Raw genomic sequence first — 26,848 nt, 5'->3', positions numbered from 1 at the left:
TCAGACAGGGGCCAACTCTTGGCCCTAGGGCGAAGGTGGCTTTTATTTCCTTTCTCAGGAAGGGAGGGGGTGGGGAGCTTTCCCCACACACCAATCTAAGTCGGGGAGGGGGGGGCGTGGGTGCTCCCCCAGAGGAGGGGGCCGGGAGAGCCGGAGGACCATTCAGAAGGCCTCCTCCGTGTCCACTTGCCGACCCTGGGCTGCGGGATGCGCCCGAGGTCACTGCCCTCCGGGTACTAGTTCCTGCAGAGTTGGAGGCACATGGAGGTATGCGCTGGTGTCCACGAAGAAGAAGGGGGAGCAGGGGCCCTGAGTGAGGGAGCAGGGGGCTGGGGTGGCTGGCCCCACGCCCACCGCCTGCCCAAGATGGTCACTTGCATAAGGCCTGGCTGGTGTGGCTTCTCCCAAGAGGGGCCGCTGGGGCCCGGAGGCATGGCTCGCTCTGATGGCTGGCCCTTTAAATGTCCATCTCAAACTGTGACTCTTCACCTGGGGAGAGAAGGGGCAGAGGACCAGGTGAGCCATGGGCAAATGGCACAGCTGAACCTTCGAGAGGCCGGGAGGGGGTGCTGTTTCCCGTTCTGTCGTTCCAACAGGGAGAGCAGGGGCCAGGGGCATGCTGCCGAGAATAGCGGACAGAGGGCAGGCCCAGGAATTCCCAAGCCACACGTCCAGCTGTGCTCGCTCCCCCGATCCCAGAGCAGAGACCACATCTCCCCACCGGACAGCTGACAGCCCTGTGTTCTGGATCACTTGTATTTTCTTTAACAAGAGTGAATGGCTCCTTGTGATTTGAAATGAATATAATTTCACAGACACATACTCCTTAAAACATAAAACCTTTCTGAGCACGTGTCCCAACTTCTGGGTTAGGACATGGTACCGTAACCTCCTCTGCCTACACCCGATTCCCCAGAGAAGAGCCTGACCCTGCAATACAGTAGCTATTTGGGGAATTCAGCTGCTCACTGCCGTCGCCCATCTCTCACCATTAGAATTTCCAAGTAATTCACACAGCGGCACGTTGTTTTCCTTTTTAATGAAACTGCCTTGTGCCTGACCTCCTGGCCAAGGCTGCTCCAAGGTTCTGGAGGGCAGAAGGCCTGCTCTGACCCCCCATGGGGGAACAACCGCCCTTGACTTCTGGTTATGTTGACACAAATATGCGTGTCCAAGGGCAGGAGCCTTGGTTTCTTACATCCAGTGAAGCAACATGGAAAACCACGTGCCTCCTCCTTCAGCCCACCCCGTCCCAACAACCGTGTGGCCTATGAGGCTGCCACGGTGAGGTCAGAGCCTTTGTTGTGGACCAGCACAGCTTGAGAGGCTGGGAGGGGCGAGGGTATGCAAGTGCAGGCAGTGGACAGCCTTCAGGTTGTGTTGACAGCCTCCATCCGCAACGGCCAGTCTGGTTTAAGGGGAAAGAGGAGTGGAGCACCAACCACACGACTCTGTCCATCCTTCTGTCCTTTTAAAAAATACTGGTCTCTTTATTTTTGGCTGTGCTGGGTCTGGGTTGCTGCTCGCGCTTCCTCTAGTTGCGGCCAGTGGGGGCTCCTCTCTAGCTGCAGGGCTCACGCTGGTCTCTCCAGCGGCTTCTCCTGTTGCGGCTCTGCGCGCACGGGCTTCCGGAGCTGAAGCACGTGGGGGCATTTGCTGCGGTTCCTGGGCTCTAGAGCACAGGCTCCCTAGTTGGGGGTTCATGGGCTTACTTGTTCTGAGGCATGTGGGACCCTCCCAGGCCATGGATCAAGCCGGGTGTCCTGCATTGGCAGGCAGGGTGTCTACCACTGAGCCACCAGGGAAGCCCTGTGCATCACTTATCACAGGGCAGGGAACCTCGATGCCTGGGCCGTCCTTCCTGCTGGGCTCTGTGGGTCCGTGTCCACCTCTCTTTTGCCCATGGATCTCCAAGTGCGGCCCGCTCTGGGAGGTGGGGCTCCTGACTTCTTGATGAACCACAGCCTGCAGGCCCCAGGGAGCTAGGTTCCATGCTGTCAGCAAGGCCAGCCAAGCTCAAGGGCCCAGCTGCTTCCTGTCTGGGCTTGGTTGCTGCCTTCAGGTGAAGGGTTAGCAGCTTCCAGGCTCTGCCAGTGCTTATGGTCCCCCCTCCCACAGCAAGAGCTCAGATACTCTGGCCAGCTGGTCCCTGATGCTTGAAGATGGTATTCAAGCACCTCTGCGGGGGTGGCTGCTCTGATTGATGGGGGGTGGGGGTGGGGGTGGGAGGAAGGACCCAGCCTCCCCTTGTCCACTACAGAAACAACTGGTTGCACTGTTTCCTCAGCCTGATCCACTAGGACACCTGACATCCCTGTCGCCTTTCTGATTCCGCTGCTGCTGCTGCTAAGTCGTGTCCGACTCTGTGCGACCCCATAGATGGCAGCCCAACAGGCTCCTCTGTCCCTGGGATTCTCCAGGCAAGAACACTGGAGTGGGTTGCCATGTCCTTCTCCAATACATGAAAGTAAAAAGTCAAAGTGAAGTTGCTCAGTCGTGTCCGACTCTTAGCGACCCCATGGACTGTAGCCTACCAGGCTCCTCCATCCACGGGATTCTCCAGGCAAGAGTACTGGAATGGGGTGCCATTGCCTTCTCCTCTGATCCCACAGACGTGTAATTTCCTAGAGGGCAAGGACACTGTGCTTTTGATAAGCAGCTTCCTGCACAAAAACATCCTGGGTGTGTTCCAAATTGCTGCAGACACACAGAAATGCCTCAGGGACAATTGTATAAAGGTTATCCAAGGGCTTATGAAAGCGGCCGCCTGGATGCCATCTCCTTTCAAACAAGCTCCCCGCTAATGAGACTATCTGATGAGGCTGAATGGCCTTGCCTGGGCTTCCTGGGCCCCTTTCCTGGGGAAAGTGGGTTCCAATGAAAGTGCTGCACCCCAGACCCTTCCCTCGCCCTCTAGACTGCTCCACGGGGCAGGAGGATCCTCGTGCTCCCTGGACCACCCACCCCCCACGCCCGCTCTTCCGCTTCCTAGAGGGAGAGCCCAGCCGTTCCCAGCCACTAACCACCTGCCGGCTTGTCCTCGGGGCTGCTGCGCAGGTGATTCTGGCTGGCTTCCGTGGGGGGCTCATCGCCTGTAGGGCTAGTGACCCCGGGAATGGTGGGCAGGTCCCGCGGGGGCGTCTTGGTCACAGGTGAGTTCCGACACTCCATCAGGAACTTCCGGTCATAGATGATCCTGGTACCTGCAAGGGGGCGGGGACACGGATAAAGCCACGGAGAAGGCCCTGGCCTGCTTTTTCCCCCGAGGCCCGGCTCCAGCAGAGGTGGCAGGCTTTCCTGCAAAAGCCCGGGCGGAGGTGTGAGGCTCACGCACTGCCTCCTGCAGCCCTGGACTCTGCTGTCGCCAAACCGCCCCATCTCCCCGGGGTCAGCGGGTACTCTACGGAGAAAGTTTTTTCTTTTTATTTTTTTAAAAATTTTGGCAGCACCCTACCAGTGGCTTGTGGTTAATTCCCTGCCCCTGCCCCCTGCATTGGAAGGCGGAGTCTTAACCACAGGATCCCCAGAAAAGTCCCCAAAGTGGGTTTTTTATGCGTTTTTCAATTCTGTCCTTACACACCCTTGGGGAATATCCAGCATCTTTTAACTCCATTTGACAAAGAAGCAAAGAGAAAAGTAAGTGATTTCTGCACCCCACCGCCCCTCTAACCACTCCCCACCAGTAAAATATGAGAACTCCTCCTGTCTGGTCTTTGTGGAAAAGAGTAACAGGGAGCACCCCCAGCCGCACCGTGGCTCTCTCAACTCAGTCCACCTCGCTGGAGACGCCCCACTCCGCCCAGCATCCGGTTACCCATCCTCTGTTCACCATTCCTTTAATTTTCACTCTCCTTTCTCAAGTGTCACCCTAGGGTGAGGGACCACGTCTTACAGAATCATTCACTGACCTTAAGCCTCCCAGGAGCCCTCCTATGAGGGCAGCTGCCTGAGAGATTCCTTAAAAAAAAGGAGTGTGTTCTCAAGCACAGGAGCCAGGGAGGAGGCCTGCTGATTCACAAATAACGGTGAAGAGTGAGAAGGTGACTCCCTTCTGGGCCTCTGTCTAAATCCTGATCATCTCTGCAGCCCCACTGTGGTCCTAGTAACATAATACCTCCACAACATTCGCTAGTGGCTCCCTTCTCCACAAGGAGCAGGCCCCAGGCTCAGCCTTCAACAGGCAGAGGCATCTAGCTAGAATTTAAAACTGTCTTCTTATCATTATGTTCTTTTTATAGCTACTTCTATTTATGGCAAGTGACTGGTTTTCCATATATAGCTGTGATAGCAAACTCCCTTTTAATATATACAACAGGATATAATTGAATATGGTAATGGTACATGTTATATATCACATAACCTATAATCTACATAATAAAAGCCAGGGAATTCCCTGGCAGTCCAGTGGTTAGGTCTCTGAGCTTTCACTGCCCAGGGGGTGTGGGTTCAATCCCCGGTGAAGTGAAGTGAAGTGAAGTCGCTCAGTCATGTCCAACTCTTTGCGACCCCACAGACTGTAGTGTACCAGGCTCCTCTGTCCATGGGGTTTTCCAGACAACAGTACTGGAGTGGATTGCCATTTCCCGGTAGGGGAACGAAAGATCCCACAAGATATGGGGCTCGGCCAAAAAAATAAAAAAACAATAGATTTTAAAGGAGAGGTGATACAAAGATAAATATTAAATATATGTACAAGTAGAATGCAAAGTATGATAAAGACTGCAGAAGAGGGGGAGGGATAATGAGGAGTTTGGGATTAACACATACACACTACTATATAGAAAACAGATAACCAACCAGGACCTACTGTACAGGAAGAGCAATACTCAATGGCTTATAATAACCTACTGCTGTTGTTTAGTCGCTAAGTCCTTTCTGACTCTTATGACCCCATGAACTGTAGCAAGAATGATTTTCCAGGCAAGAATACTGGAGTGGGTTGCCATTTCCTCCTCCAGAGGACCGAGAATCTGAAAAACAATAGATTTAGACATATGTATAATTGAATTACTCTGCAGTATTCCTGAAACTTAATATTCAGTCCTGAATATTCATTGGAAGGACTGATGCTGAAGCTGAAACTCCAATATTTTGGCTACCTGATGTGAAGAACTGACTCATTGGAAAAAGACCCTGATGCTGGGAAAGATTGAAGGTGGGAGGAGAAGGGGATGACAGAGGATGAGATGGTTGGATGGCATCACCGACTCAATGGACATGAGTCTGAGTAAACTCCAGGATGGAGTTTGGTGATGGACAGGGAGGCCTGGTGTGCTGCAGTCCATGGGGTCGCAAAGAGTCGGACACGACTGAGCAACTTACCGGGAGCCAGCGTGAGGAATTCCACCCGTGACAAGGTCATGCGGCAGAGCTCTGATGGCAAGGCTAATCAGACCTCAGGTTTTCCCCCTGGAATTTCCTGAGCATCCACCCCCCAAAAATAAGAATCTGCCTGCTTTTCCACTCTTCTGACATTCTCTGGAAAAAGTCAATTCAGGGCTTTAGTCTTCTGCATTTGAAAGAGTGTTTCAATCCAAAAACCCCTCTGATGGCTTTCTAGCCTGGCTGCAGGACTCGTACAGCTGCGTAAGTGATTGTTTGAGGCCTCCTGACCACAGGAGGCACAGGAAGCTTAAAACTTCCTAGGAATGTAGGGGCTTCCCAGGAGTCAAAATCACTAGAATAGGACTGATTAAAAGTTTCATTTGTTGAGCCAATACTTGCTGCCAAATTTTCATATCCTTTATCTTTAGATATAGTTGGTATATAGAAAAACAAGTAGTAGACCTGGTATTAGCAACATTAGATCTTTGAGTTAAGTACCTTCTTTGTTATAACCCCCTGCGCCTTTGTTCTATAGAGATGTAACTTTAGCGCTTTAAGGAGATGCAGATTAAAGAAAAACACTTCAGGGGAAACAAAATTAACATTCATTAAGGAAGAGAGCCAAAAAGTGTTAACAAGCCTCTTGGCCAGAAGATAATGTAAATCACCTGAGACCTTTTGTATACAAAAAGATATACAGAAAGAGTCTGGGCTGCGAACACTACATAATTTTGTATTACCCATTGATCTCTATGTATAATCAAAAGTATAAAAGGCCTTGAAGGACAATAGAAGGAGAGCCAGTTGCTGGACTGGTTTCCCCCGTGTCTCCTCTTTACTCTAATTTCAGGCTGAATTCCCATCTGGGGCGTGGAGGCTCACTATGTCTACTTACTTGTCCCGGCTTTTAAGATCCGTAAGAGAGAGAGCCCAAGGCGGGGCACTCTCCGATATTCAAACGGGCGCTGGTGGCCTAACGTAGATGGTGCAAGCTCCTTGTCTGGAACTTGGTTGGTTTTCCACGTAACCCAAGTTAATCAGCCTCTTCTCTCCACTTAATTTTCCTACTACACTATTTCTTCCTAATCTAATCTTATATTAATAAATAAATAAGTTTTCCTCGCCAACTCCGTCCACCCTTCGAATTCCCTGGATCCACTGGGGCTGGACCCCGGCAGCAACTGAACTGAACTACCTGAAACTAACACAATCAACTATACATCAATTAAAAAATGAAAACTATAGGAGGATGGTGAATGGCCTCAGTTTAGAAACCAGGACGCAAGGACTCCAGGAATGCCCATCCTCATCAATAGCTCTGAAATATGTCCCTCATTTAAGGGCTCTGCTGAGCGACATTCCAACAGCTGACATTCGTTTCTCGATGTTGAGCACTGCCTGTCTACTAACCCCGGAGACAGGAGAGGGATGGATGGGCTTGCATCTCTGAGCTCTGATGTGAGTTAAGATTGGGCTCCTGGTGTCGAGGAGGAACCACAATGCTGAAGAGCAGGGGGTGGTGAGAGAGACCCAAGGATGAACTTTGCCTCCTTGCTCGTGTTGGCCTGGTCTAACCTCGGCCTGGGCCAGGCAGCCACCTGGGCTTGCTTTCCTGGTCTGGAGCAAATAATGCTGAGGTTGGCAGCCCTGCCCCTCATCACCAGGAGGACTACAGTTCAGAGCTCATGTTTTTAAGGGGGAGGGGTGGACAGCAAAGGACACAGACCTGGGGCTGTATTTTAGGCCCTACTACCAACCAGCCCTCTCTGGTGGCTCAGATAGAATCCACCTGCAGTGCAGGAGACCCGAGTTCTATCCCTGGGTCGGGAACGTCCCCTGGAGAAGGAAATGGCAACCTACTCCAGCATTCTTGCCTGAAGAATCCCAAGGACAGTGGAGCCTGGTGGGCTACAGTCCATGGGGTGGCAGAGTCCGACACAACTGAGAGACTATCACTTTTACCAACCAGCCGGGCAGCCCTGTGTCCCTTCTACCTTTGGGCCTCACCTGTAAGGGCAGTTTCCTCACCTGTAGCATGAAGGGCTGTGTGCCGACATGCCCAGTGGGCTCCAAATGGACAGCAGCAGTGCCCTCTCTGGAGGAAGGGCATCCTGGCTTCAGAGATGGGCTCATTTTTCTCTGTTTCTTAGTCATCATGGCGTGGGCACCCTACCCCCTTATCTCCTTCCCACCCGCCACCTTGGCATTTAAAAAAATTTTAGTCATTTTTATTGAAGTATAGTTGACTTACCATACTGTGTTAGTTTCTGGTGTCCAGCAGAGTGATTCAGTAATATATGTATTTCTGAATATATATCATATGCCTCATATTTTTTCCCATTATGGTTTATTACAGGTTATTGAAAATAGCTCCTTGTGCTATACAGTAGGACTTTTGTCTGTTTTATGTTGGCTGCACTGTACAGCTTGTGGGATCTAAGTTCTCTAATCAGGGATGGAACACTGGCCCTCGGCAGTGAAAGCAGAGTCCTAACCACTGGACCTGCAGGGAATTCCCTGTTTACCTATTTTAAATATATAAATTTGTATCGACTGATCCCAAACTCCTAATACCACCTTGGGTTTTTTTGTGTCTTTGTTCACCACAGCATAGAGCGACTGACCCTATCAGAGCTGAACCTGAGAGCTAGAGATTTAATCATCTCAAAAAAGAAGTTGGAGATCAGCAGCTTCTGAGGTTCTTTAAAGGTCACAAGCCCCCAGTGGTTTTGTTGTTTGTTTTTTTAACAAGTGTGGTAAAACAGAAATAACATAAAACTTAGCATCTGAAGTAATCTTAAATGTGCAGCTGAGTTGTTTAAGTACATCCACATTGTCATACAACTCATCTCCGGGCCTGTTTTCATCCTGCCAAACTAAAATTCCATCCAGGAAACAATCCCCCCTCCCCAGCCAGGGCAACGACCACTCTGCTTCCGTCTGAACTGGACTGCTCTGTTGCGTTAGTCACTGAGTCGTGTCCGACTCTTTGCAACCCCATGGACTGTAGCCCTCCAGGCTCTTCTGTCCATGGAATTCTCTGGGCAAGATATACTGGAATGGGTTGCCATTCCCTTCTCCAGGGTATCCTCTCCACCCAGGGATGGAACCTGGGTCTCCTACATTGCAGGCAGATTCTTTACCATTTGAGCCACCAGGGAAGCCTGGACTGCTCTAGGTATGTCATGTAAGTGGAATCTTATAGTATTTGTCTTCTTGCAATTGGCGTGTTTCACTTAGCATAATGTCCTCAAGGTTCATCTACATGGCTGGACTCTATGTGGGAATTTCCTTCCATTTAAAGCTGAATAATATTCCATCGTGGGCTTCCCTGGTGGCTCAGTGGTAAAGAATCTGCCTGCCAATGCAGGAGACTCGACTTCAGTCCCTGGCTAGAGAAGATCCCCTAGAGAAGGAAATGGCAACCCACTACAGTATTCTTGCCTGGGAAATCCCATGGACAGAGGAGCCTGGCGGGCTACAGTCCGTGGGGTTGCAAGAGTCGGACATGACTTAGTGACAAAACAACAATATTCCAGTGTATGGATATACCAATTTTGTTTACCCACAGACATTCAGGTTACATCCACCTTTTCATTATTGTGAATCATGCTACTAGTGTGCAAATATCTTGATAATCTCCTTTCAATTCTTTGGGGTACATACACTGAAGTGGCCCCCAGCATTTTAAAAATCAGTAATTACACTTAAAAGAGAAAAAGAAATAGCCTCTGCCCCCTCTATCCTATGGCTAGGGCACTTATTTAAAAATAAAAATCCTCACTTGAGCTAATAAAATCCATAATCTAAATGCCGGTAGGGGTGGCACCTTAAACACCCACCCCTGGACTTCCCTGGTGGTCCAGTGACTAAGGAAGACTGCACTCTGAGCGCAGGGGGCCAGGGTTCAATCCCTGCTCAGGGAACTAGATCCCATATGCTGCATCTGAAAGGTCCTGCATGCCACAATTAAGACCCAGCACAGCCCAATAAATAATATATATTAAAAAAAAAATACCCACCATCAGAGTAATTCAGCCAGAGAGGGAGGGTGTGTGTGTGGGATAGACAAAGGGGTAAACAGTGGTGTCCAGAAAGTCAGCTGACAAGGCACCGAGCCTGGGATAAGACCACAAAGTCACCACTGACTGGCTAATTTGGGGCCTGTGAGGAATAGGAGCTGGAGATGGGGCTTTTTAACTCTTTCTTCTTCTAAGCCTTCATGGGACCCACCTCCGTGGCCAGTGATCTGGAAATTCCCAAAGCCTCCCACAGATGAGGCAAACCTAACAAAACACACACAGGCCCGTATTGTTGAAAATAGGAACCCCTGGCCGACGAGGCTGCAGCGCAGCCCCAGAGCTGGGACCTGGCCTGCACACGGGGACAGGAAGTGGGGACCAGCAGGGATGCTGAGGACCCTATGAGGCTGAACAGTGGCGGCCGGAGGTGCTGGTCTGCTGTGGTCCTCTGGGGCGCGTGGGTGTCACACTAGGCGGCCCCCCATAACACTCTTTAGCTGAGGACCCACTTCCACTCCGTGCAACGGAAAACAAGCCCCCTCTACAAGGTGTCTATGTGAGCTTTTGAGGATCTGGGCAGCTTCCAGGAGGCAGAAACAAGACGGGTTCTTCCTTCTGCTTCTCTTACAAGTCATACAAAACACCAAGAACTAGAAACAGAAGCACCTGTGCCCACCTGGATGCCAACGGGGCTCCGACTGTTCTCCACATCACGATATATGAAGACAGAAAGTGAATGGAGGAATGGCTCTTTTTTCCCCTTTCCTCTTTTTTTTTTTGAGGGGGGCCTCCCTCTGTGGCATGTGGGATCTTAGTTCCCCAACCAGGGGATGGAACCCAGGTCCCCTGCAGTGGAAGCACAGAGTCTTAATCACTGGACCACCAGGGAAGTCCCAGGAATGGTTCTAAAAGGGAGGAAAAGGGGGACAGCTAACGGTAGGAAGGTGGCGGTCGAGGTTGTAACAGCAAGCAAGCGGGGTCGAACCCAGGAAGTTTCGGGAATTAGAGCCATCAAGGAAAAGGGGGCTGGGGGCTGAGAACAGGGACAGGTGCCACCCGTCTGTCACCCAGGAGGAGGCCAGGCAGGCAAAATAAGCTGACCTCCTGAATGGTGGCCTCAAACCCTTTGCGCTCCTCTGCTTCAAAATAAAGAGCAAAGATAAAGACCTACAGAGACAGATTTTGGGAGGGGGTTATCTCAAATGAAAAAAAAACCCCAAATAGCCACTAGATTGAGTGCTTTGGTCTCTGGAACAGACAAGGGGCTTCTGGCCAGGTCCTGAGCAACTCCTCACTCTTAAATAATAAAGGGAGCAGAAGACAAAAAGATAACCAATTAGAGACAGTACCCAAATCCTGGATAAAAGGAAATCAAGAAAAAGAGACAAGAGAACTTGATCAAAAGAATTACTTAAAAGATCAAAAGAATTAATTAAATACAAAAAAAAAAAGAAGATACTTTTGCTGAATTGAGAGAGATGAGTCTGGAAAGACTACTTGACTATCCAGTGCAATGAATTAAAAACCACCAGCTTAAGATTCATTGTAAATCATGAAATCTTTCAGAAAGCGTTGAAAGACAACAGGTGCCCACTGAGGATTGGGAGTAAGAATGTATCAAAATTTTCAACGGTTACATGGAAAGCCTGAAGACAGTGGGTCAAACACCTTCACTATCCTGGGGCAAAAGTCATCCTGACCTAGTTTCATACCCAGCCAAACGATGAGCAGGGATTGAACCCCAGCCCCCTGTGCTCAGAGTGCAGTCTTAATTACTGGACCACCAGGGAAGTCCAGGGGTGGGTGTTTAAGCTGCCATCCCTACCGGCATTTAGATTATGGATTGTATTAGCTCAAATGAGGATGTTTATTTTTAAATAAGTGCCGTAGCCATAGGATAGAGGGTGCAGAGCCTGGCAGTCTGCAGTCTATGGGGTCGCTAACCAAATAGAAGGAGAACAGAGCCATCTGCAGAAAGTGCCAGGAAGATGGAGTCTATAAAATCAGAGAAAGAGCAGAGGCTCCTGAGAATCCCATGCCCGCAGCTCTGTGGCAGGTCCCGAGTCACCAAACTGCTCAGAAAAGAGGGAAAATGTATGGAGAAATGCAGAGGTCTGACTGTGAAACCATACTGAGAGGCACTTCAGAGGGGCTGGCGGGTGTGGGAAGACTCACCTGAATGAAAACTAAGCACATTTTATTTTTTTATAGTTACACTTTTCAAAATTGTTCTTTTAGCTTTAATTAACACATTGTATTAGTTTCAGGTGTACAGCAAAGTGATTCACATGTATCTCTTCTTTTTCAAATTCTTTTCCCATTAAGGTTATTGCAGAATATTGAGACTATTACAGACTGTTGAAGAAAGAGGGCGGCAGAGGATGAAATGGTTGGATAGCATCACTGAGTCAATGGATATGAACTTGGGCAAACTCCACAAAACAACGAGGGACAGGGAGGCCTAGCATACTGCAGCCTATCAGGTCAAAAAGAGTCGCACATGACTTAGTGACTGAACAAGACTGTTGAGCAGAGTTCCATGATTTCAAGATTTGGGTATTGAGCATATTTTAAACTAAAGAAATTAGTAATTCTACTTAAAAAAAAAAAGATTGTAAAAAATGGAAATGCTATCACTAAAATCTACATGGCTCATCAAGAATCATAGTATTAAAAACAATAAATATGTAATTAGAAGCAACCTGTGTCCATCAACAGATGAATGGATAAAGAAAATGTGAAATACATATACACAATGGAATACTACTCAGCCATAAAAAAGAATGAAAATTTTGCCATTTGCAACAATGTGGATAGACCTGGAAGGTATTATGCTTAGTGAAACAAATCAGAGAGAAAGACAAATATTCTGTAATTGCTTATGTGTGGAATCTAAAAATAAAACAAACAAATGAATATAACAGCACAGAAACAAACTCACAGATAACAGAACAAACCTGTGGTTACCAATGGGGAGAGGGAAGGGGGCAAGGCAGCGGTAGAGGATTAATAGGTATGAATTACTATGTATAAAATAAGCTACAAGGATATATTGCACAACATTGGGAAACATAGCTATTATTTTGTAATAACTTTATTATTTTTTATTATTTTGTAATAACTTTAAATGTATGATCTATAAAAATATTGGGTCAGTATATTTTACACTGTATAATGTTACAAATCTCCATTCATATTTCTTCAGGAATCCTGTCTGATCCCTTGAATCTATTTGTCACCTCCACTGTATAATCATAAGTGATTTGATTTAGGTTATACCTGAATGGCCTAATGGTTTTCCCTGCTTCAATTTAAGCCTGAATTTTGCAATAAGGAGTTCATGATCTGAGCCACAGTCAGTTCCAAGTCTTGTTTTTGTGGACTGTGTAGAGATTCTCCATCTGAAGACTCTTAAGAGTCCCTTGGACTGCAAGGAGATCAAACCAGACCATCCTAAAGGAAATCAATCCTGAATATTCATTGGAAGGACTGATGCTGAAGCTGCAATACTCTGACCACCTGATGCAAAGAACTGACTCATTGGAAAAGAGCCTGATGTTGGGAAAGATTGAAGGCAGGTGAAGAAGGGGATGACAGAGGGGATGACAGTTAGATGACATCATTGACTCAACGGACATGAGTTTGAGCAAGCTCCGCGAGATGGTGAAGGACAGGGAGGCCTGGCAGGCTGCAGTCCATGGGGTCGCAAAGAGTGAGAGACGACTGAGCGCGCATGCGCACACATGCGCATACACACATACACGCGCACACACAACTTTGACTTTAAAAAAAGAAGAACTAAGGGACAGGTTAAATAAACTATGGATCAGACCCACAGTGCAGTGCAGGTACTACTTGGAATAAAGTGTACACTGTCTGGGCTTTCTCTGTGGCTCAGTTGGCAAAGAACCCGCCTGCAATGCAGGAAACCTGGGTTTGATCTCTGGATTGGGAAGAGCTCCTGGAGAAGGAAATAGCAACCCACTCCAGTGTTCTTGCCTGGAAAATTCCACGGACAGAGGAGCCTGGCAGGCTGCAGTCCATGGGGTCACAATGAGTTGGACACAAATGAATGACTAAACTACCACCACACTGGCCACACACACACACACACACACACACACAAAATCACAGAACTGTATTTTTTGTTTACTTATCTTTGGGGGTGAGATAAGGATTAAAGCAAGGAATACACCTTTTATACTGAATAATTTTAAAATAAAAAAATACAAGGATCTGTGTGTTAGTTGCTCAGTCATGTCTGACTCTTTGACATGTAATAAAGATACAGGGATAGTAAACAAATAAACAAGGATATAGGGTCAGAATCTCCTTTCCTAGTAAGTCAAGTTAAAACTGCCATGGTTGGAACAAGACAGATTTCCCATGTCCTGAAGGCTCTGTGCTGGGCTGGGGAAAGAGTGGTGAGCTCACCCTTCTAGCATCTCCAGGCCGTGTGCACCAGCCCTGTCCATGCTGGACTCCAGGAACTGTATTCAAGGATCAGGACAAGCATTAACAACCACCCACACAACTGCCAACCTTTGCTCAATCACATGCCCTGAGAGTAGGGGTGATGGGTCATATATTCCCTCACTGAACCCCTCTGGACCACAGCAAGCCAGGTGTGACGGATGCAAGGGACCATTAGATACAGGAACAGCCCCCTGATCTACACACACTTAGTCAGAGAAAAACCTGGAAACAAGTGTGTGGAGTCTAGAGACATAGATGGGGACTACAGAGGGGCAGGGAGAGGTCTACCCCGTGTGTACCACTGGCAAAAGGGGATCCAAGCCCCCCGACTCTTAACTTGAGCCAGAAGCATCCTTGTCACCCCAGTTCTGCACTGACCCAGAGTGGGGGGTGGTCCTTGGATGATCCAGACGGGAGGGACTATAGGTGCAGAGCCACGGAATCCAGAACCTGCCTCCCACAGGGTAGGGGCAGAAGAGAGGTGAACCTTGCCCCCAACTCTTCCAAACACTTGTGGAGCTGAGATCCTACTGGGTTCTGAGTTCAAGGGTGTGTCTCGAACTACATGTAGAGAATAGCTGAGGCTGTCTTCCAACTGGAAGCCCATGTAAATGCATCACCCTGAGTCCAGCTGGCTGCCAGAGTTCCCAGCTACGGAGAGAGGCGGGTGGGGACAACATGATGGGGGCAGGGTGTGAATGCCTGCTGTTCTTATTACAGCCTAGTGGTTAGAAGCCCAGCTCTCCCGCTTGTTGGTTCTATCCACTCTGGGCATTATTGCTCCATATTTCTGTGCTCCAATTTCTTCTTTCTCTTTTATTTATTTATTGGCTGCGTCAGGTCTTAGGTGAGGCACGAGGGCTCAGTAGTTGTGCATGTGAGCTTAGCTGCCCCTTGAAGTGTGGGATCTTAAGTTTCCCAACCAGGGTTCGAATCTGCATCCCTTTCACTGGAAATTCTTGACCACTGGCCCATCAGAGAAGTCCTCGTGCTTCGATCTCTTCCCCTGAAGAATGGGGGTGATGGTGATGATGGCAGGTCAAGCCTCCCGGTGTCACCACGTGGGTCAGCACCATGGCTCACACAAAGTCAGCCCGAAACAAGCAAGTCCTCGGCATTGCCACGACCAGTGTGACTTCAGTTATATGGAGGTAAAAAAAAAAAAAAAGCTGGGATAAACCAGAGGGGAGGTAAGAACCCTGAAAAGAGACTTGGAGAGAAGGGGGTGGGGTTGTGGGGGGAGGGTAAGGGCATTCTCCCTCCTGTTTTGGTCCACAAAGAAACAGGCTTCAAGTACCACCATGAGCTGTGGCATGTTCGGTAACCAGTGTCATCTGGGATTTTACATTCCAGGTATGCACCAGATGCATGATTTGTATTTTTTCTTCAGGCAGGCTTTAGGGGTGAGGACAGCTTGCTTGAACATATAAAGCAAGGCACACATGCCCCGGGGTCTGGTTTCCTCGCCTGTAAACAAGGACTTGTTCTGGGCTCATTCAAACTATTTTTAAAGCCCCAACCCTAGGCCAGGCTTTAGAGATAATCTCTCCGGTGCGTTCCAGCTCTGATACCAACCATTTATTTTTAGGATCCCCTTGTGGGCAGGTGCTTTTAAATTGAAGGTGGTGCAACTAGCTTGGGGACGGGAGGCAGCAGTTCTGGGCTCAAAATTGGATGCGACATTGCACCAGCCCTCACCTCCGAGTCCCAGTTCTTCACTCGGTGAGCATAAAAGCCTCATAGGAGTGTCAGGCTGTGAAAATCATAGTGCCATGTGAGCCCTGCCTGCCACAGCCTGACTTGCTAGGTCTCCGTGGACCCCCATGAGGGAGACACCTTATTCTGAATTCACAGGCAGGAAACTGAGGTTCAGAAAGGCCGGCCCCTTGCAGCCATCCCAACATAGACCCAGCCTGTCTTGCCTCCCACCCTAAAGACCAGCCTCTGTTTACAATGAGCCAGGCAGCCTGGGCCCCCATGCCAGCCAGCTCTGGCCAAGGGGAAGCCACCAGGGTCTTCAGATTTCTGCCTCCTCTTCCGCCTGTTTGAGGACAGGATGTTCCCCGGGAGGGAGGCCTCCTACATTCCTCCTCCATCTCCCTGTGGTCCAGCCCCGGGGGCCCAGAGGCGGCTGGATATGGCTCCTGTAAGTTGAGACGCTGGTCCTGCTTTCTTCCCAGGCCTCCGCTGGCAGGAACGCACCTCCCAGGGGCCGAGGACGTGAGGCCCAGCAAGAGTACAAGCACGGAATTCCTAGAACTGCTGTTCCCCTTCCAGGGGCGGGAGAGCATTTCATAACAGGGTCAGACAGAGGGCTGAACGCCTGTACTGGGACGCGGGCCAGTCGCCCGGGAGAAACCCATTGGAACGAGTGTACGTTCAGCTCAGCAGCAGTGCCCGGCTGTTTCTTGCAGGACTGTCTGCCTGGCAAGCCCAGCTGACTGGCCGAGGAGTGGGGGTTGGGGGGAGTAACTTGGTAAAGAAGCAGAGCTCCCTCACTCCAAGACTGACCTTCCCCTCCCACCCTGCCAGCTCTCCGGGGAGAACCAAGACCCCTACAATCCTCGGACTTCCCTGATGGTCTAGTTGCTAAGACTCCAGGCTCCTAATGCAGGGGACCCGGATTCCATCCCTGGTCAGAGAACTAGATCTCGCAACTAAGACCTGCCACAACCAGATAAATAAATATTAAAAAATAATAATAATAACCCCCAACCCCCGAACAAAGACCCTTTAGGGGTCTTATGAAGGCCCTGGAGTAACAAAGGGACCATCAGCCAGTGGCAAATGGCCCTTCCTTCAGGTCCCATGAGGGAATAGGCAGGCTGATTTGAAAATTAAGCAGAAGAGACAAAGTTTCTCCGGAGACAGAACAAAACAGCTGACAGACTTCTAAGGCTGGCCAAGCTCCTCCCCTTTCCCTCTGCACCTGGCATAGCCAAGTAAGGCTGCCCCCTGAAATGCACTACCAACAGTGAGTGCCCTTCTGAAATACACCACCCCCCTTGCTGCTGGAAAGTGAAGGAGTCCTGCTTTTTTGTGTGAATGGCACGCCCCCAAATTCACATGCTGAAGCCCCAACTCCTAGTACCTCAATGTAACTGTATTTGGAGATAAGGTCTCTTAACCAGGCTATTATGTGAAAATGAGACTGTTAGGGTGGAGCCCTAAAACAATGTGCTGGTGAGCCATGCTACAGAAGGATCACGACCTCGGAAAGGGGCAGCAGGAGGCGGCCTCTGCAAGCCACGGAGGGGGCCTCAGCAGAAACCAACCTGTCCACACTTGGATCTTGGGCTTCCAGACCAAGAAGAATATAAATTTCTGTTGTTTAAACTACCTGGTCTATGGATTTGGTTACAGGAGATCTATCAAATCCACACAGGCCCACTGTCCCCTTTTGTTTGGGAGAGAGAAGAGGGAAACCCATTCACACTCCTTAAGGCAAGAGACCCAGTTCTGCAGCCGCCACTTCATTGTGCATGTGCTGAGTGTGATCCTGCCACACCAGCGGTAGTCTCCCTCCCACTCACCTGTGGACCCCTGGGCTCAGACACCTGCCCCTTGCCAGTACTCCAGAAAATCAAAGATGTTCAAATGCAAGTGCTGGGCAGAGGAGGCCATACCTGAAGCCTGGCCATTTGAAGGGGAAACAGGAGGTAGGCTGGGTGGCAGTTAGTACGCGTCACACCAACTGAATATACGGCCCAGAGCCCTGGCACCATGTCCACCTGTGTGTTTTGCTTTGTGGAGCTGAATAGAAGGGCTTGAAAGCAGGACATGGGATCCATGACTCAATGTTTTCAGGAAGGTGTCCTCTGTTCTTAAACCAACAGTCAATAAACACACAGGCTCGTGATTCCTGTCTCCTACACCTGGCTGGATAAAGCACAAGCTGGCATCAAGACTGCTGGGAGAAATATCAATAACCTCAGATATGCAGATGACACCACCCTTAATGGCAGAAAGTGAAGAGGAACTAAAGCGCCTCTTGATGAAGGTGAAAGGAGAGTGAAAAAGTTGGCTTAAAGCTCAACATTCAAAAAACAAAGATCATGGCATCCAGTCCCATCACTTCACGGCAAACAGATGGGGAAACAATGGAAACAGTGAGAGACTTTATTTTCTTGGGCTCCAAAATCACTGCAGATGGTGACTGCAGCAATGAAGTTAAAAGACACTTGCTCCTTGTAAGAAAAGCTATGACCAATTGAGATAGCATATTGAAAAGCCGAGACATTACTTTGCTAACAAACGTCCGTCTAGTCAAAGCTATGGTTTTTCCAGTAGTCATGTGAGAGTTGGACTATAAAGAAGGCTGAGCACCAAAGAATGAGTGCTTTTGTACTGTGGTGTTGGAGAAGACTCTTGAAAGTCCCTTGGACAAACCAGTCAATCCTAAAGGAAATCAATCCTGAATGTTCATTGGAAGGAATGATGCTGAAGCTGAAGCTCCAATACTTTGGCCACCTGATGTGAAGCACCGACTCATTGGAAAAGACGCTGATGCTGGGAAAGACTGAAGGCAGGAGGGGCGGGGGACGACAGAGGGCACGATGGCTGGATGGCATCAATGACTCAATGGACTTGAGTTTGAGCAAGCTCCAGGAGATGGTGAAGGATATGGAAGTCCTGGCACACTGCAGTTGCAGAGTCGGACAGGACTGAGTGACTGAACATCAACATCTGGCCCTGGCTCTGTTGGCCACTCAGCAGGACAGGCAGTTAAATCCCCTCAAAGGACTGTCCTTTGAGGCTTGACCCTTGCTGAACATCGTCTCAAAGCATGGCCCACATAAATCCTCCTACCCCTCTTTATACCCAGCTTCTCTCATCAAAGGAGTCATTTCCCTTCTAGAATCTGGGCTAGCCTTGCGGCTTACTCTGACAGATAGAATACTGTGTAGGTGACATACTGTGACTTCTGAATAAAGGCCTTAAGCGTCCTTGGAAGCTGCCATGTAAATAACTCATATTCTGAATGGTGTGAGGCCATGAGGACAGAGAGAGCCCAACCTTCCAGCTGTCCCCAGCAATACCCAGACAGGTAGCTAAGGCCACCTTGAAACTTCCAGCCCAGGACAATCCAATGGCCAACTGTATGCAGCCAGATGAGTGGGCTCAGGCAAGATGATCAAAAAATGCCCAATTTGCCCAAAGAATGAAGAGAAATAACAGATTGTTGTGGTGGTGGTTGAAGTTACTAAGTTTGGGGGTTGCTTGTTACACAGCAGTAGCTAGCTGATACAACCTTGCTCATCGAGACTAGATCTCTGGGTCTAGTATCTGAGCTCTCCCTGTGAACCCTCATGGGCATAGGCAGTGGATTACAAGGCCCATGTCCTAAGCATCCAAATGCCATGGGCAGATGTCACCTATTTCTGCTGAGTCAGCAATACTGGATGCAAACAAGCCAATGAAGACCATGAATCTCCCAGTGTCTGAGTCGTAGGCCCCAACACTGACTAGTTCACTATAAAAAGTCACCTCCTTCCACAGTCTGCTTCATAATAACTTGGAATAATACTGGGATAAGTGGGAAAGTTTAGAGAAAGTTAGCTTCTGCTTCTGGGACATTCCAAGATAAATAGCTATACTTGTAACTAAGAGGACAGAAAAGAAAATTTAAACATTCTTATTAAGTCAGCCGAGACCCAGGCCTAGTAGTAGAGATACTAGGTCACCCTGAGAATACTCTCATCACAGGAGTTTTTCACCCCTCACCTTTTAGACATCTGATGTGGCTGGCCACACCACAAAGATGAGTAAGCCATCTCTGAAAGAACTTCCTGTCTAATCTAGGGAACAGATATGTAAACAAAGACATGTGAATCATTGTTGTGAATCACAAAAGAGGAAGAATACTGGCATGGATCTCAGTAAAACGAGAAAGTAACATGTTTTTCGTTCATACATTTGAACACTGAAGAATCAAGAATCTATGTGTACAAATGAACACTTTTCATTCATTTCACCCTGGGAAGCAATCCTTGTTTCAATAATGCTGCCTTTTCCTAACTTGACGTCAAATAAAGTCCCTGACAAGCAAATGCCTCGCTACTTTATACCAGTAGTCAATATGGCACCATCCTGCTGACCCTTTCTCCAAATTTGGTAATGAAGGACTTTTTTTTGCTCTTTCAGGAAAAGAACAAACAAACCCCTTTATCAATAATGAGGCCTTGCCACCCTTGAGGATATTGGGGAAAAAAAAAGTAAGGTCTGAAGGCAATTCATATCCAACAGCTGTGTTTACATTGTTAGAATGTAAGGCCAACCACGCTGGCTACTTGGAGTGGGCAAGTCTCATTTAATATCATGTAAGGCTTCCTTGGTGGCTCAGAGGTTAAAGCGTCTGCCTGCAATGCGGGAGACGCAGATTCGATCCCTGGGTCGGGAAGATCCTCTGGAGAAGGAAATGGCAACCCACTCCAGTATTCTTGCCTGGAGAATCCCATGGATGGAGGAGCCTGGTGGGCTACAGTCCATGGGTTCGCAAAGAGTCGGACACGACTGAGCGACTTCACTTTCACTTTCAAGTTTTCAGGGGTGGGGTGAGTGTCTAATTACTTTAGATACAACTCTGATGGTTATAATTCTATTTCGGGTGTGTTCATCTTTCTAGCTTGCAATGGAAGACTTCGAGGTCACACTTTATCTTCCAATGCCATGGCCGTAAGATTAGGAAGGCTATGGGTGCTCTACACCAGGGTCCCTGCCAGTCTTTAATGAAGCACTTAGTATGAAATGTTCTAAATGCTTTAAAAGGAAGTTCGAGTCAGTATAAAGAGACCCATTATAGTTCCTCTTTGCCTTAATGTCAATGTCAAGTTCTCTTGACCTGTAATAAAGAAGCAGTGTAACTGAGGCCTGGGGACACTGGCCACGCTCCGGCTTCAGTGCCCAGCCTACCCTATCCTCTTCCCGGCACTCTCTGTTCCAGCGCCAGACTGGGAGCTGCCCCAAGGTAAGCTTCCTGGGCGCACGCTTTGTTTGTCTAACCAAATAGGATGCCAGTAACACCTGCAGTCCTAGCGGCTTACCTCTGATTAACCTTATCCAGACCCAGGGCTTAGGCACGACTACCACCCAAGCCACAACTCCTGTAGCTTTGGGTCAAACATCCAGTAAGGAACTGGGAATGTAGAGGTTGGTGGGGGAAGGATGGATGAAGGGTTCTGACCCACTCAAAGGTTCTGGAGGTTTAGTGTTACTTAAGACTTTTAAGACTCCACAGATACACAGAATAGACTTGTTGCCAAAGGAAAGGGGTTGGGGTGGGGAAGGTAAGGGTTGGCAGTTTGGGATTAGCAGCTTCAAACTATTATATACAGAATGGATAGACAACAAGGTTCTCCTGTATAGCACAGGGAACTATATTCAATGTGATAAACCCCAACAGAGGGACTTCCTGGTGGTCCAGTGGATAGGACTCCACGCTTCCAAGGAAAGGAGCACAGGCTCAATCACTCATCAGGAAACTAAGATCCTCCAAGAAGCATGGCACTACCAAAAAAAGGGGGGAAAAAAAAAACACTAAAAAACCTAATGGAAAAGAATATGAAAAAGAATATATAACTGAATCATTTTGCTGTACAGCACAAATGAACACACTGTCAATCCAATATACTCCAATAAAGTTGGAAAAAACAAAATCATAAGATTCCACAAACTTGAGTGTTCATCAGCGACACTCTCTTTAAGTAATTTTCTTACATAAATCACTCTTCAGTTCTCCAGACATCTAACTTCTTCAGATCAGTGGTTCAGCCTGTGTAGGGTTAATGAGCATGGAAAGCAAACTGGAGTCAGAGGACTGGAGATGGCTCAAGTCATCTGCTCTTATTTTCCCCCAGGACACACACTGCAGAGCCATTCCCAGCAAGAGTGACCAGTGGACAGTTTACTCCAGTAGCTTCTGACACTATCCAACCACGCAGACTCTGCCGAGAGCCTGGCTCTCCAGAGTCTAGTTTAAAGACAGATGCCAAACCCAACCTCAAGAGAAGTTTACCCGGATGGACGCATCACCTTTTTTGTCAGACCACAGAGGAGAGCCTGGTGAGGGCTGTCACATTCCAACTCCTGAGAGCTCGGAGAATATTCCTTACACCAGTCACTGGGAGCTAGTTAGAAATGTGGAATCTTAGGCCCTACCCCTAACCTACAGAATCAGATGTGGTCCCCAGGTAATTCATGTGGCCCCTAGAAGACTGAGAAACAGCACTCTTGACTGAAGCAGAAGGGGGCCAGGAATGACCTTTACTCATTAGGCCAAGCCCCTCTGCCCAGGCAAAGGGTTGTGTTAAAGTGGGCTTTGGAGGAAGACTCCACGCCTTGGTTGTGCAGAGGCAAGCCTGGATTCTCTGGGTTATGGACTGTGAGCTGCGTCTCCCCCGCTGGTCACTAGGCTGGTCACTCTCTGGGCTCCTGGCACTGCTAGCTTCCTTCCAGTTGGCCTCAGAAACTGTTACACTAATGCAGAAGCCCCTTGTCCCTCTCCCAAATGAACACCTTCAAAAGGAGGGAGACTGGCTGAGGTCTGCCCCAAACCGCAATTTACCAGTACAAAGGGAGAAGTGGAAGAGAGTTTCCCATTAACAGCACCCCGGGCTGTTGCTTCCAAGCTGATCCACCCCATCTAGCAACAAGGGTGCAAAATAGGGCCAGCTAAGCCTTCCGGCCTGAGTCAGTGCCCACCCTGAACAGATGAAGCAGTGGCTCACACCTTCACTGGAGGGGACCCCAAAATTGTCCCGAAAGGTCACAGTAGACACATCATAGCACAGAAAAAACGTAGCAGCATGGAGTACATAAGGTCCAGCATGAAAAGAGAATCTGAGTCAAGAAGACAGCAAGAGTCACTGGGAACTTTCCCTTGGATCATTTTTAATAGACGCGGCAGCATTTTTTTCCCCTCTGCGCTTGGCGACTCTTTCTTGTTCAGTTTGGGAAATCGGGTGTTCGATTGGACCGTGGGCACGTGTTTGGGGGCCTCGGTGCCGCGTCTCATAGAAAAAGGCGGCCCCCGCTGTCCAGGAACCACTCAGCTGGCAAACAGCTCGCACGCTGTATGTTTTGAGTGAAACAAAACCAGGGCTTCGGATCTGGCTGTGCTCGCCGGGGGTGGGACAGCTGCCTGAGAAAAGAAGCAAGTGGCCCCCGACGCTGCCAGGCGACAAGGCGGGCAGCCCCGCCCGAGTGCGTGCGTCTCAGCCGGGACGCCAGGATGTGCGGCGCTTTTCTCGAGTAGTTTGGGAAGCGGCAGAGGGCGTAAAGGGAAGGGGAGAAGGGCAGGAGCGGGTGAGGACAGAGCGAGGGAGGGAGCGAAGCGGCGAGCTCGGGGATTTCATCACGCAAACGCGCGGGCAGGTTTCATCAGCACCCAGGCTCCGGAGCTGGGAGCGAATGCCAGGCTCCCGAGGGCAGCGTGAAGCGGGCCCCCACCCGCGCCAGCTCAGCTTCCTCTTCCTCATCCACGCTCCCGGAGGTCACACGGTTCCCTCCCTCCCCTCCCCCCCGGACAGAAGAACGTGTTTTTCTGCATAGCGCGGCTCGCGGCCCCAGGTCCCTGAGCAGAGAACCGCCGCGCGCCTGAAAGAACCATCTGGTCCCCGTGCCGCCGAGGCGCTGCAGGGGCAGGCGAGCACCCTCCGCCCAAAGCTGGGGCTGGGGGTCGGGTGGGGTGGGGGTGGGGGGCCTCGGGAAGGAAGAAGGGCTCTGCAAGGGTCATTGATTCCAACGTCCCATCCCACAAAACCCTTAGCCCGGCCTCTTCGTGGTGCATGGCCCACCCCGACCCCACCCTATCAGCCTCAGAACTGCCCCCAACACCCGCAAGGGGCAGCACACCTCAGCATGTGGTGGTCTTGGAAGCGTGCGTTTGTTTGCGCGTTTGTCGACGATCGGGGGAGTCAAGAGTCTCTCCCAGAAAGAAGAAAACTCCTGGCATTGGCAGACGCTGCACTGGAGTTCGCACCCGATGGCTGGCGATCGCAGGCGACCCCCATGCTCGCTCCCTGCGGCCACCTCCCGGACTCTTACTGCCTCCCTGCTACCCCGTTCCGTTCTTCCCAGTCACCGCGCCCCGGAACTCGGTCGCCCCGTCCAGCTGGCGGCTCCCGAGCACTCCCCGCTCCTGTCAAGTCCGAACTCCCCACCGCCCGCACCCAGAGCCGGGGTGCAGGGGGCCACCTCCCCGGAGCCCGCGCCTACCTCCGGGGGTGGTGCTGAAAAGCGTGCCGCCGGGGGTGGTGCTGTAGTCCCCGGGGGGCAGCTGCACGCCGTCGGCGAGGACCACCCTCCGAGTGGTGGGGATGGCCCGGCTCGGGGTCTGGCTGCAGCTGCTGCCTCCGGACATGGTCTCCCCGAGCCCTGAGCCCGCAGCCGGGGCGTGGCCCTAGACCCCTCGGGCCTCGCTCCGCCCCGCCCGAGACCGCCCCTTCCGCCTCTCTGGCAGACGACCCTTGGGATTTGTAGTTCCCGCCGCGCCGCCGCACCGCCGCGCCTCCTACCTCTCCCCTCGGCTGCGGGCTCGGGCGCTCCTTGCCCCCAGCGCTGGCTCCTCTCCCCCAGCGCAGGCTCCCGCTCCCGGGCGGCCGGAGCCTGCGCCCGGCCCCAGTGCCTTCCAGATCCCTCGCAACCATGCCCCTAGTCCTTTCGGGTGCCCGTTGACACGCCGGCAGGGACTGGTCGAATAGGGGTGGTGGTCGCGAGCTTGCCCCGGTTAATGCCTTGCTGCTGGATCCGGGGCGCATCTCAGGCTGTGCGGGGATCCTAGCCCACCCTGGTTAGTTTCAACACTGGGACCTCAGCGGAAGGCCCCCTTCAGTCCGCCCCTGTTCCGCGTTCTAGTTCCTCAGACCAGAAGGTGGGCGTTGGTCGGTAGGTCATTCATCAACTGGTTGAACATCCGTCATGTGGCAGGGGTGGAAGAAATGGCGAAAAATACACATTCCTTCGCCCGAGGGTGGGACGAAGGACCCGGGAATCAACCACCCAGTTGGTTGACCGAGAGCTAACCTTGGAGCTAGGTGGGGCGAGGTGGGGTTGAACCTCGGTGAGGTGGGTGTTGCGGGGAGGCTTAAGAGTTGGTCAAAGAAGATTCTTGACACCCTTTGGGTTGGGTCCGTCGCCCACCGCGCTGCCTGAAGTTTGGTAGGTGCTCCTTGAATGAATGAACCAACGAATGAATCTTCAAGTGTCCCCAAGTGAAGGACAGAAAAGCCTGAAGTGATCACCTCTTGGAGGGGAGAGAAAAGAAAGAAGTTTAAAAGGCAAATCTGGGTGGATTGTGAAGGGTCTTTCACATCATGACGGTGTGTTGCAGACCTTGTCCTCCAAGAGCAGGAGATATCAGAGATCTTTATTATTTATTTATTTATTGGCCACTCCGCATGCCATGTGGGATCTTAGCTCTCTGACTGGGGATCAAACCCATGGCCACTGCGTTGGAAGCGTGGAGACTTAACCACTGGACCACCAGGGAAGTCACTCAGAGATCTTTTAAGCTGGGGAGTGACACAATGATCTTCTTAGAATGGACTACGGGAGAGTGAGGCCTGAGGTAGGAAGACTGGTTGGATGTGGTCACTTCTGAGCTAAACCCTAGGCCTACGCTGTCCAGCATGGTAGCCACTGGCCACGAGTGCAAAATATCTCAGTAATTTTTTTATGCTAATTGAATGATGAAATAATATTTTTAATATATTGGGCTAAGTAAAATCTATTATTAAAACTAATTTCACCCGTTTCTGTTTTTTTTGATAGGACTAGAAGAAATATATATATATGGATCATAACGTATTTCTATTAGACAACCTTGCTCTAGAATGAGGTGTTATGAAAGCAATACTTAAGTTCTCAAAACTTCTTCCCCGAAAACTATGGACTCATCAAATGTTAGCTCTGGCCAGGTACGTTATAGCTCATCCAGGACAATACTTACCTCTATCATACTGAAAAACAGAACAAACATAAAACAGAGGCCCAGAGTGTTACAGAAAGAAAGTCGGGCCCAAGAGGATGGTCACGTCCCCAGGTCACATCCGAGTCCCTGGGATGGTCTCCAAGTGTGGGTTCTTGGCTTCTTACAGGAAAGAATTAAAGAGCAAGCCACAGTGAAGTGACAGATGAGTTCCTCAGGGGCTTCCCTGGTGGCGCAGTGGATGGCAATCACCCGCCAGTGCAGGGGACATGTGTTCCATCCCTGGTCCAGGAAGATTCCACATGTCTCATAGACACTAAACCAGTGGGCCACAGCTACAAGCCTGCGAGCCCAGAGGCCACACGCAACAACAGAGTAACCCCCGCTCACTGCCATCAGAGAAAGCCCACACCAAAAAGGAATGAAGACCCAGGGCAACCACAACTTTTTTTTTTTCCAAAAAGGGTTATTTAGGAAGGAAACACACTCCTTAGAGAGAATGTGGGCAAGTGAGGCCCGAGGGCATGGGGTTGTCAGTTTTTATTTTTGCTGTTGTTAAGTCGCTAAGTCCTGTCCAACTCTTTGCCACCCCATGGACTGCAGCACACCAAGCTTCCCTGTCCTTCACTATTTCCCAGAGTTTGCTCAGATTCATGTCCATTGAGTCAGTGATGCTATCTAACCATCTCATCCTCTGCCACCATCTTCTTTAGCCTTCAATCTTTCCCAGCATCAGGGTCTCTTCCAATAAGTCAGCTCGTCGTATCTGGTGGCCAAGGTATTGGAGCTTCAGCATCGGTCCTTCCAATGAATATTCCGGGTTGATCTCCTTTAGGATTTGACTAGTTTGATCTCCTTGCAGTTCAAGGGACTCTCAAGAGTCTTCTCCAGCATCACAATTTGAAAGCATCAGTTCTTCGGTGCTCAGCCTTTTTCATGGCGGAACTCTCACATCCATACATGACTGCTGGAAAAAACAGCTTTGACTAGGCGGACCTTTGTAGGCAAAGTAGTGTCTCTGCTTTTTAATATGCTGTCTAGGTTGGTCATAGCTTTTCTTCCAAAGAGCAAGCGTCTTTTAGTTTCATGGCTGCCATCA

The 26,848-nt window shown here is 49.9% G+C and overlaps 1 protein-coding gene across 2 annotated transcripts; it reads right to left on the bottom strand.

Annotated features, from left to right (window-relative positions):
• EIF4EBP1 (eukaryotic translation initiation factor 4E binding protein 1) lies at positions 1-24,226 on the bottom strand. Of its 2 annotated transcripts, none has more exons than XM_052661302.1 (3): positions 24,039-24,226; positions 3,024-3,203; positions 1-489 (listed from the first exon to the last, which is right to left on the bottom strand). In XM_052661302.1, exons 1-3 carry the CDS (start codon positions 24,181-24,183, stop codon positions 458-460), a joined length of 357 nt encoding a protein of 118 aa, XP_052517262.1. In that variant the 5' UTR covers positions 24,184-24,226; the 3' UTR covers positions 1-457. The 2 variants fall into 2 exon arrangements, with proteins under 2 accessions (XP_052517262.1, XP_052517263.1); XM_052661303.1 differs by having other exon boundaries at positions 3,027-3,203; positions 24,039-24,225.
• Positions 24,227-26,848: the final 2,622 nt, after the last annotated feature.

Source organism: Budorcas taxicolor, chromosome 24 (genome assembly GCF_023091745.1).
Source record: "Budorcas taxicolor isolate Tak-1 chromosome 24, Takin1.1, whole genome shotgun sequence".
NCBI classification, from domain to species: domain Eukaryota; kingdom Metazoa; phylum Chordata; class Mammalia; order Artiodactyla; family Bovidae; genus Budorcas; species Budorcas taxicolor.
The sequence above is the reverse complement of the archived record's forward strand: the minus strand, read 5'-3'. Positions and strand labels throughout refer to the sequence as shown.

Bases quoted from the DNA above. Each gene is read 5' to 3' on its own strand.
- EIF4EBP1 (XM_052661302.1), bottom strand. From the start codon at position 24,183: ATGTCCGGAGGCAGCAGCTGCAGCCAGACCCCGAGCCGGGCCATCCCC. The intron at 3,204-24,038 runs GTAGGCGCGGGC...GCCCCCTTGCAG, and splicing joins TTTCAGCACCACCCCCGGAG to GTACCAGGATCATCTATGAC. The intron at 490-3,023 runs GTTAGTGGCTGG...TTCTCTCCCCAG, and splicing joins CGAGGACAAGCCGGCAGGTG to GTGAAGAGTCACAGTTTGAG.